Raw genomic sequence first — 11413 nt, forward strand, 5'->3', positions numbered from 1 at the left:
CCCTTTGTAGTTCCCAAACCACCACTCTCCCTTTTTTCTGCTCTCTTTTATAACAAAACTCCTCAAAAGGGTTTTCAGCCACTACTCACTAATGCCAATTTCTCTTTTCCACTCTTGATTGAAAGCACTCTGAACTGCCTTTATGCCCCCATGTCTCCTTGGAAATTGCTCTTGAAGGTCATCAATGACCTTCGCATTGGTAAACACAATAGTCAATTCTTTATCTTCCTCTTACTTGCCCAGTCAGTAGGATTTGAAGAATTGATCACTTTCTTGGTCCCATTTGCTGGTCCCTTCTCATCTACCCCACTTCTAAATGTTAGATGTCCAGGGCTTGATTGTTGTGTTTTTTTTCTTTTTCTGTACTCATTTCCTTGATCCCATCCAGTTTCATGACTTTTAATACTGATTAAATGCTACTGCCTGGCCTGGAGTGGCTCAGTGGTTGAGCATCGACCTAGGATCCAGGAGATCAGCGTTCGATTCCTGGTCAGGGCACATGCCCGGGTTGTGGGCTTGATCAATGACTCTCTCATCATTGATGTTTCTGTCTCTCTATCTCCCTCTCCTTTCCTCTCTCTGAAATCAATGAAGATATATTTAAAAAATAAATAAATGCTACTTACTTTCCAATTATTCCTCCAACCCTGATGTTTTTAGCACTCCAGACTCTTTAGCCAACCTACTTCATTCTTCTTCTCCATCTTCCTCAGAGCTGTCCTTGACTCCTGTATTTCTGTCTTAGCTCATTATCAATCTGTCACCAAAATCTAATGATTCTACCATCAAAATCAACCCAGAATCTGCCTACATCTCCCTGCCTCCACTGCATCATCTCGTGTAGCCACCATTCTCTCCCACCTGAATTATTTCAATAGTCCTTAAATAATCCCAGCTTCCACCCTTGTCTTTCTTCAATCTGTTTTCATAAAGTAGCCAGATTGATCATATATATGAAAATAGAAATCAGCCTTACCTCAGATCCCTCAATGTCTCTCCACCTCACTCTAATAACCAAAGTCCTCACGATGGCCTGTGAAACTGTGCATGATCCCTTGCCACCCCCATCATGACTTCTCTGACCACATCTTCCACCATCCTCTTCTCTCACTCTTTCCATGTCAGCACACCAGCCTCCTGGCTGACCTAAAGATGTGTTAGGTATGCCTTTGATTCCAGGGCTTTTGCACATGCGGATCCTTCAACCTGGAACAGTATAGACCCTCATCTCCTTTAGGTCTTGGCTCAAATGCTATCTTCTCAATAGGGTCTTTCATGACCACATATTTAAACACTCCATGCCCCAAGACCATTCTCTGCTTTATTTTTCTCCATAGCATTGATACTCACCTAACATCCTGTATTTATGACTTCTTTGTTTCTTTGTTTAATATCCATGACAATAGTTTTTGTTTGTTTGTTTGTTTGTTTCTTTGTTTGTTTTGTTGGCTTCTGCAATCCTGGGTCCTAGAAAAGCACCTGGCACATAGTAACCCTGAGTAAATACTCTGCTCAAGGCTAGAAGTTTGAGATCAAGGCGTCAGCAAGGTTGGTTTATTCAGAGGCCTTTTTCTCCTTGACTTGTAGATGGCTGTCTTCTCCCTGTGGCATCACATGGTCTTCTCTGTGAATTTCTGTGTCCTAATCTTCTCTTATTATAAGGATATCAGCTATATTGGAGTAGAGCCCACCCAAATGGCCTAATTTTACCTTAATTGTCATTGTAAAGACCCTATTTCCAAATATGGTCTAATTCTAGGGTAAGGGGGTTATAACTTCAACACATGAATGGGGGGGGGGAGCACAATTCAGTCCATAACACTTGATTAATTGGTTAATCAGTTTGCAGAGATTCCTTGAGGCTCTTATGGTATAAGGATCAGGTTTTAGGATCAAGGATGGAGTAAGACTTGGTGAAGACATAAGGGGATGGAGAGCAACAGGGCTCATTAAAAGGTTCAATTCTGGGGTGAATGAGGGTTGGGTAGAGTGAGGTGCCAGGATGAATGAGGCTGCAAAAGGGTACTTGTCTCAGCCAAAGAATGAGACACAAGGATGGGGTTAGGGAGAGGCTGTGTAGAAGATGAAGAAATTGGTGCACTGAGGGCTAAGGAAAGGAGAAGTTGGTCAAAGCTTGAAGAGAGGAGAATGGGAAGAGTCAGAAGAGTGGCAAGGTGGTTGAGAACCTGGAATAAGATCAAGGAATATCGCTGATGGGCAAAATCACTTACATATCTTGCAGGGCTCAGTGCAAAATGAAACTGCAGGTCTCTTGTTCAAAAAGTATTAAGAATTGCAAGATGGCAAAAGCCAAGCCTTAAACCAAGCATAGGGAACACTTCTAAGTATTGGACCCTGTCCAGCTTCATACTTCCAACACCCTTGAAGCTGGTCCTGTCAGATGGGAGCTGGATCAGAAATGGAGACAGGTTAGAAGTTCGAACAAGGTTAGGGTGGAAGGTCTGTCTTCTCACACCATATTGGGAATTTTTATTGAAACATGATCTTCCTTTTGTCATCTTTTAAAATTATTAACAACTGTACGGTACACTTTTTTTGGTAGCTGGGTCCTCCCATGATCCTTAGTGCACTACGCATGTGATTTTGAAGTGTGCCAAGGTGGGTTTGTTGAGATTGCCAATGCAATGAGTAAGAAAGAGAAGGGTGCATGATGGAAGTGATGGAGATAGGGGAGAGGGAGTGAAGGCTCACAGGAAGACCAGAACATCTCTCCAGAATTTAGATAATAAGGATCTAAACTGTGTCAGTAGCCTCAGGGAAGTTAAAGTAACCATGATTTGGTTGAAAAAAAAATGCATCAAACTGCCCAGTGCCTGGCCAATGCAGACAAGCCAGTGGCCAAGCCCTTTCCTTCCTAGTGCAGAAAGGAACTATTCAGATCAAGATCTAAAAACTGAGGGGAGGTGAGGATAAAGGGCTTCAGCACTCCTCAGACAATCTCCTGGAGTTCCTGAAACCATCCTGAGGGCAGTTAGAAAGTCCCCTGAGAACGCCAAGATCTGGAGCAAGCCTCAGGCTCCTCATGGGGAAGAAGCAGGGGCCAGAGTTGCTGGTGTTAAGTTGAAGGCTGAGCTTCACTCCAGCTTTACAACTCAGCCCCCCTCTCCCATCTCAGCTTTACAAGCATCTAGTAACCTTGTTGCAAATGAGGTTCTGTGTTGGATGCTGGGGACACATGAAGAGACAAGATCTCTGACCCCAAGGTAGAGGAGGCAAGTATGCACCCCATGAGCAACCAAATGAACACAATGCATCTGGATTTGACCAAAGCTGACCTGTATTAGGTTCATACTAATCACCAGGCACACTTGATGTGATTATCCCATTTGCCTTCCTCACCACCTTTTGAGGCAGATACTATTATCATTATTTTTAGTTGACAGATGAGGAAACTGAGATGCAGACAGGTTAAATCACTTGCTGAGGATCACAGTGCTGATCAGTGGTACTGCCAAATGTTGAAGCAGGCAGCATGTTTGAGAGATGCTGCTCTGAGTCCTTTCCACCCTTGGCATCTACAGACAACCCCCATTTATAGTCTCTGAAGACCGAGTGCTGAAAATGTAACTGTCAACAAAAGTGGGGGCAGAGAATCCCACAAGACTGCAGAGCAGAGATGTCATCTGAGGTATGTGGGAAGAATGAATACAATGCACAGAAGCTGACAGTGGGAAGAAAGGCATCCTGGGCTGAGAGGGAACTGTTAGACTGGTTATACTGGAGCCAGAAGCTTATGTAGGGGACTGAGAGGAGGAAAGAAGCCATAGACCCTTGCCTCATACACTGAAAGCTGTGTGAAGTCTCATGTGAATATAGTGGTTAAGATCAGGATGGGGACATGGTGGTGGACTAGGAGACCCAGGAAGTAAATTCCTAAAGATCCCCAAACAGTTTCCCCTATTAATCATAACACAGGCTCCCTTCCCCTAAAATGAGGGTGCTTCTAAAACATATACAGTGTTTGCGCCCCAAAGGAACCCTATTCTCATTCTCAGGTGATCTTGATTTTTTTTTTCCCAGTGGTAGCTTACCCCACAAGCTAAGGGCTGTGGTCCTGCTGCCTTCAATAGGGGGAGGGTGCCAAGGGTCTGTCCTGGACAAGGAGGGAGCTCCTGCAGCCATAGAAAAGCAAGCAAGGCAGGGGAGGACTCTGAGGACTGGAGGCAGAGATAGAGAGGAAAGCACCTTTGAGAATGGGGGGAGGAGAGGAAGATGAGGAAGAGGGGGAGCTCACACCCACCAAGGCTGTTTTCTGCAGTCCTGGGAGCTGGACTGGAACAGATCCTGGGGTGATGGAGGTCTTTCCCAGCTATTTTTCCCTGTCACTCTGCAGCAGGACAGATCGGTGTTTCTCTGCTTGGAAACTGCCCCAAAGGGCTAAATTTGGAAGGAAGGTGTTCAATTCAAGTGCTTGGCTAGGTTCCAAAGGTGCAGAGAACAAAAAGAGCCCTGAAAACTGAGCAGGGCGCACCTGGCACCTTAGGAGGCTTTGGCAGAGGAGATCTTGAGCTCCCTTAGAATTGTCCTGCCCTCTTTTAGCAGTCCACCCCGTTGCCTGGTTCTCCCTAGACTTCTGTCACTCCTCTGCTACCAGGGTTTTGCCCTGTCAGGCTGAATCTCCCATAGTACTGCCTCTTGAGTACCCCCACTCCTCCACCCACCCCGCGCTCCCCTTGTAGACCCAGGAGATTCCTTCCTCTCTTCTTTCTGCACCAAGCCCATTTCCTCTTTTATTTTGCTGCAGTCGCATGGGAGGATTCTCCCCATTTCCCAGATTTGACACGGAGAAGACTGTGGTCCTGGGGCAGGGTGGGAAGGGTATAAGTGAAGAAGCCAAGGTCACTCAGTCATTGGTGGACCTCAGCCTCGACTATGCCTTTCTTCTGCGGGCCCGTTGGAGCCCTGGCAAGGTGGACCCAAACTGCTGTCCCATGTCCCTCTTTTCTTGGCTGGCATTCCGGCCAAACAGGGCGTAATGACAGGTGAGCCAGCGTAGGGGACAGTTGGAGGAGTTAGACTGCGCAGGGATCCCTTTTGTGCTGGCATTAGGCGCTCGCTCCAGAGCCTGCTGCAGCGCCTGGGTTTCGGAGGGGCTTTGCCTGGGAGCATGAAGGACCAGCACCTTTGGCGGAGGGTCCCCGGTAATCCCCGAGCCTTTGGGCCAGGCCCCGCCCTCCCCCCCAGGCACGGGCGGGGGCAGGGGCGGTGCCGGTGGAGTGGGGCGTGAGCGCGCTGTGCTTAGTGCGCGCTGCCGCCCCTCCCGCCCAGCTGGTCCGCCAGCCCGATCAACCCCCCTTGGATCCTCTCATCGCCCCCAACTCTCTCCTCTCCTCTTCCCGGCGGCCCGGTGTGCTGTGCGTCCGGAGGATTGCGGCCTGGCGATCGGGGCACGGTGGTCTTGGCGCTAGAGGGTGGCGCGCCAGGCGTGGGGGACGAGACCGGACCTGGTTCGGAGGGTTATTGGGAGACGGGCAGCCCCCAAAGGCCACCAGGGCAGGGGGTACCGAGGTAATGGGCAGGCCTGTGCGTCTGGCTGCGAGGGGCGGGAGCTCCAGGCGCACTTTGGCCCCAGCTGGGCCTGCAAGGGGGCGGCCGGGTTGGCGGGAGGGCAACGGGTTGGGGTGAGTGGAAGGAGGAGAAGCCTAGGCTGGGCAGGGGGGTGGGGCTCGGACAGTACGGACCAGGTAGGCGGGGACAGGGGCCCTGCTAGGAGAAGCGCTGCGGTGAGGTGGCTGGCGGCATGCGCCAACAGGGCCTGGAGAACGGTGAGGCCCTTGGGGTTGGGTGCCCGAACCCCGAGGGCACGGTTCGGTGTCCAGGACCACTGAACTGTGCGTGGGGCACTATTGGGGGAGGATCTGGAGGTCCGACCGGGCCAAGGCGTTGGGAGTCTTGAGCAAACCCTGGAGAAGAGTGTTGCTGGACCAGAAGCAGGAGTTCGTGGACAGGGCGCTGGTGGCAGGCTATGGAAGGCGAGTACAGGCATTTTGAGGACTGATATGAATGGAAAGGGACGAGCAGAGTTTGAGTTGGAGCATAATTTGGGAGTTCTTTGTCACTGGGTGGGTTGATGAGTGTTAAGATTTGGAGACCACAGAAGCTTTCAGTTCTAATTGAGGGAAATTAAAAGGGCATGGATTTGGAGAAGTGGTTTAGAGGCCATGTCTTGGGATTCCAGGTCTGATGGCCCGCCAGTCCTCATGAGAGGAACTTTGAGAGCCAGGTCTCTGAGTGCTATGATTCCGAGGCTCCAGCCTGGGGTGGGGTTAAGGAAGGTCTTTGTGGTGGCCTTCCTTCCTTTTGTAGGCCTTCAGGATTCAGCTGTGTTGCTGTGGGGAGTGGGTTAAAAATTCTTCCGGCCTACAATGAGCCTTACAGTATCCCCCAGGACAGGAGGAACCTATATATGCGTGACTGCTGCAGCGTTCTCTGTGGTGTAGCCCTCAAACTTCCTCACTGTTGCCATAGTAACAGCCTATTGATGGTGTATTTATACCGGAAGAAGTAGGCAAGGCGCTACATTTGGGGGAAGGAGCAGGAGGAGGCCTCGTAGCTGCAGCAGCAGTGACATTGGCTACAGATTTGTTAATGGAGTGTGGCTATGCCTTGTGAGCTGTTTGGGGGAGTTCTTGGCTTGTTTGAAGCTTGAAAATGAACTAATGACTTTTGCAGGTATCAGGATAGCACACATTTGGGGTTATGGGATGTGTGGGTATGCAATACCATCAGGTGTTTGGGGGCAAGATGTGGCTATTTGTAAGCTATTATGTAATTTTTCCACGTAAAGATGAAAAAAAAAATCTAATGCCGCAGTTCTCTTTGATAAACAATGAAACATATTTTTCTATCTTCACTTATTAGTAAAGCCTTTACTCATTCTCTTCAAAACCTGGCACAAAGGCTCCATTTTTCTTCAATCAAAAACCTTGCTGTTAGGCATGCCACACCCTCACTCTGGCCACATGGCCAGCGTTAGCTATAGGGGAACCTCAGAGATCCATAATGGAGGGAGAATTTAGAGATAATAGTCCATCTTCATTCTCCTAAACACTGAGGGTCAACTTTCCTCATAATAGTAGGCCCATTATTGACAGATTCACACGTTGATAGTTTTGGATGGGATTGTTGTGGGGTTCAAAAGAGAAAAGCCCCCTTAACATGGTGTTTCCATAGATGGATGTTAGATGTACTGTTTTTCCTTTAGTTTTAATTTTATTTATGATTTCTATCCTGTTTGCCAAAAGGATTGGAAGATATATTTGAAATATACTTAAGACTTTGTAAACATAAGTTAAAAAGTGTATACTATGTCACAGGGGAGAAGTATATGTTCTGAACAGCTGGGCATCCAGGGCGCCTGTGCTTGATGGTCAATGTTAATGCTGAACTTCCTGGCAGCCTAAGAAAAAAGGGTAGCACAATGGGTTATACCGTTCACCTGTCCTGCATCCAGTTACTCGTAAAACCAGAGTTTCTGCTTGGGCAGTAGAGCTGTGGGGCGATTGCTTCTAGATGTGGACACTTGGGCCAGTGCTCTGGAATATGAACATGAGTGGGGAGGGTGTGTTGAATAGAGCAGTGTGCTATGGACGAGGTTTACATACTGGCTGGATAATTCCTGAGCAGGGGCAAATGTTTCAGACAATAGCTCACATCAGAGGCAACACTGAACAGATTCCTTGACGGAAGTGAGAAAGGAGAGCCTCAGTCTGTAGGAGTTTTTCAGAAAAAAGTCAAGGTCTAGGTCTTCTAAATTTTTAGAATATTCTTGGGGGACAGAGCTAGAATGTTTGCCTTGGGTCCTGCAGGGCTTTGGGGAGCTCTGGAGGAGAGCTCAGGGTAGAATGGGGAACAGTAGAGCTGTGAGTGGCCACACAGAGGGTGCTGTGCCACATAAGGTGCTGCTTTGACCTTTGACCAAACCATTGGGAGTTGGTTTACATACTAGGGCCAAGAGGGTGCCCTGTAGGTTTTGGGGTGTGATTTCAACTGTGACTCTGCCTTTCTCTTTTGCCAGGCAAGTGAGAAGCTGGATCTGAGGGAGGACTATGGCAGGTGAGTTTTTCTGAGCCTGGGCCAAGTGGGAAAGGCCCATGCCTAAGGGCTCATGGAAAAAGTACATATCTACCTTTCAATTCCTTCACAGCTTTCCTTTCCCCAGTTGTCCCTGTGGCCTCTGTCCAATTAGCTTTTTCTGGAGAACATGCTCATTTGGACATGTGCACCTACCCAGGCCACTATGAGAGAATCTAATGTGATAGACTATAAGGCCTGGGGAAGAATGTCTGCCTGCTGGCAAAGCCCTACCTGCCTGGGCATGAGAGGGACTGGTTGACATGAGAACTAAGAAGTCTCACCTCTAGGGGAATATCAGGAGCAGATGTCACCTCTTCTTTTATTCTCTAAAGTCTCAGGTCAGGCTTATGGAGGTGCATAGCTCATATTATGCCAATCAGCTCAACTGTAGTTGAGTTTCTACCTTTGGAATAAGTAGATATGGTTACGACCTAATGGCATTTTTCCAGGAAGCAACTGTGCCCAGTCAACAAAGACTTAGATTTTCTTCATGGACCCTGCTACCCTCTTCCCAAGTTCATGTACATTTAGTCCTCTGATCTACCCCTGCCTGGGTTTGTGCTAGACTATCTTGGGCATGGCTATTAATGACAGGCATTTTGATGGCACAGGTGGTGATTCAGGTAGAGGGAAGCCACCCTGATAGAGTCTTATGATGCTGTTTGGTATTGGTCACCAGCATCAGCTTCAAAGAATACATTCTCATGATAAGAGGTCTGATTTTATTTTGATATGAGGCAGGAGATAGTGTTTTTTCACTGGTGACTGCAATACTCAAAATCCTTCATGCCCATCGTTTCTACACAATGTGCACTCTCCATTTTCCTCCATAGCACCAGAGACATGAGTCTTGTTGGGTCCATGGTATTCTAAGCAGATACATCATGGCATCATAGAAAGTCAGCCATTCCATTCTTGTCACAAAGGGCCAGCTATGTCTGAGATGGTGGCTAGCCAGGTGGCTTTGTCTTGCTTCCCTCCATCATTGTGCTTCTGTGCCTGGGTTGAGTCTGGTTTGAAGGAGCCCCTGGGCACCTCTCCATTCCAGGCTTCAGTGCAGCTTTCTCCTTAGTGTTTCTGGAGGCCAAGAATGCCCATTCGGTCCTGAAACGGTTCCCTCGTGCCAATGAGTTCCTGGAGGAGCTGCGCCAGGGTACCATCGAGCGGGAGTGTATGGAAGAGATCTGCAGCTACGAAGAGGTCAAGGAAGTGTTTGAGGACAAAGAGAAAACGGCATGTACTGCCCTGTGGCTGGGTTCTGGGAGAAAAGGTAGCCTCAGGAATAACAAGAGCAGGCCCAGGTGCCTCAGATGGAACAGAAGCAATGAAGGAAAGACGGCCCAGTCCAAGACAGGGCCACTGGGGCCATAGAAAAACAGACAACATGTCCTTAGAGTCCCATCTGCCTGATTCTGGGGGTCTCTTCACATGGGAGTGTTGCTTTTTGTCCTTGGTGCATTTCATAGCCTCTCTGATAGCTCTTAGAGGCCAGTCAGATGGGGTGGAGTGGAGAGCAAACTTGTGAAAGGCCCCTGAGGTCTACCTGGGGCATGAGCTCTTGTGTATAAGTGTATGTGGCCCTTCTTCTTTTGCAGATGGAGTTCTGGAAGGGGTACCCAAATGCAGTCTACTCAGTCAGAGACCCTGCGCAGAGCTCAGATGCCATGTATGTGGTTGTGCCTCTTCTGGGAGTGGCGTTGCTGATTGTCATCGCCTTGTTCATCATCTGGAGGTGCCAGCTGCAGAAAGCTACCCGTCATCACCCCTCATATGCTCAGAACCGGTACCTAGCCAGTCGCACCACTCACAGCCTGCCCCGGGTGATGGTGTACCGGGGCACTGTGCATAGCCAAGGGGAGTCCTCTGGGCACCGGGAAGCAGGGAGCAACCAGCAGGTGGTGCTGGGATCCAGTCGGGGAGGCAGAACCACAGTCCGCCTTGAGAGCACCCTCTACCTTCCTGAGCTCTCTCTCTCCAGACTGTCCAGTGCCACTCCTCCTCCATCCTACGAGGAGGTGACTGCACCCCAGGAGAGCAGCAGTGAAGAGACAAGTGTCTCTTATAGTGATCCACCCCCAAAATATGAGGAGATAGTGGCTTCCAACCCTGGCTCAGACAAGTAATGGGACTTGTGTCCTATCTGGTATGAAAACCTCTTTCAGGGGTCTCCTATTTTCTTTTTAACTTTTTAAAGATTGTGCCACCACAAAACAGCCTTAGCCTCCTTGTTGCCAAATAATTTCCCAACCATGGATTTGTAGGAAGTCAGTTGTCAGAGACAGGTGGAGGGGAGTAGGGAGTATGCATGCCCCTGGAAAGTGACAGGCCACAGAGCCCAGCTCTTCCAGAAGCTCCCATTCTCCTCCATCCTGTCTTCCTGACAAGGACTGGCTTCTCTTATGCCAAAGGAATCACCCCAGGAGTTGACTGTGGCCAGAATGTTCATAGGCTTGGGCCCTGGGGCCACAGAGCTGTCTGGAGACTTGTCTGTGTCTGGAAGCTTAGGCCACAGAAATGAGGGAGAGGAGCCAGACGTTCAGCACACTTTCCCCTTAACAGTCCTGTGCTTACTGTCCTGGCTTACATTTTGAGGACAAAAACAGGACTGAACAAAAAACAAAAAGACTAATAACAAACAAATAAATAACAAACACAATAAAACAAAACACTGTAACCTAGGCCATTCATAGGGACCAAGGGAAATCAATCTCACAGATTTGTGATGCCTCTCTCCAGCAACACCCACTCCCACCTTCCTGACCAGGTTAAAAGGAATGTCTAGAGCAACCTGGAAGGAGGGCAGGGTGTGTGAAGGATGAGGAGCAGGGAACTGGCTGGCAAAGCTGCCTTCTCCAGATTGAGCAAAAGGGTCTGAGTGAACTTTGCCATCCTGGAGTAGTAGCTCTGGTTCTGGTGTGCTTGGCCTCTCGCAGACCTTGGCTCTCCAGACATGTGTACTGGCTGTGCTAAAACTGCTACCCATTGGTATGAGCCCAATCATAGCCCTGTGAAAATTTATCTGGCTGCCTCTGCCTGTGAAGTCCATGGCCTCTGAATGGTTGGGGTACAGGCTGGGGCAGAGAGCTGAGGTTTGCTCTTCATGAGGTTGATTGACCCATAGCACGATTAAACTCCTCATCACTGTGCTCTCTGGTTTTGAACTTTTGGGATACTCTCCTTTCATGAGTAGGTGCACTAAGTTAAAATTGAACTTTAGATGGCTCATTTCTCCTTAACGATGGTGCCCACCTGGGGAGAAGATCCTAAAGTGTCCAGTTTTAGAACTTTCTTTTCGAGGGAGATAAGGAAGCCCATG

General features: G+C 48.8%; 1 protein-coding gene across 2 annotated transcripts; it reads left to right on the plus strand.

The window, feature by feature from the left end:
* Positions 1-5234: 5234 nt before the first annotated feature.
* Positions 5235-10705, plus strand: PRRG3 (proline rich and Gla domain 3). Of its 2 annotated transcripts, none has more exons than XM_081125332.1 (4): positions 5235-5529; positions 8039-8076; positions 9170-9330; positions 9693-10705. In XM_081125332.1, the coding sequence occupies exons 2-4, from the start codon at positions 8070-8072 to the stop codon at positions 10218-10220; spliced, it is 696 nt and encodes a 231-aa protein (XP_080981458.1). In that variant the 5' UTR covers positions 5235-5529; positions 8039-8069; the 3' UTR covers positions 10221-10705. The 2 variants fall into 2 exon arrangements, with proteins under 2 accessions (XP_080981458.1, XP_080981459.1); XM_081125333.1 differs by lacking the exon at positions 5235-5529 and adding an exon at positions 5730-5993.
* The last annotated feature ends 708 nt before the right edge of the window (positions 10706-11413 follow it).

Source organism: Miniopterus schreibersii (genome assembly GCF_964146895.1).
Source record: "Miniopterus schreibersii genome assembly, chromosome: X".
NCBI lineage: Eukaryota > Metazoa > Chordata > Mammalia > Chiroptera > Miniopteridae > Miniopterus > Miniopterus schreibersii.

Bases quoted from the DNA above. Each gene is read 5' to 3' on its own strand.
- PRRG3 (XM_081125332.1), top strand. The intron at 9,331-9,692 runs GCATGTACTGCC...CTTCTTTTGCAG, and splicing joins TTGAGGACAAAGAGAAAACG to ATGGAGTTCTGGAAGGGGTA.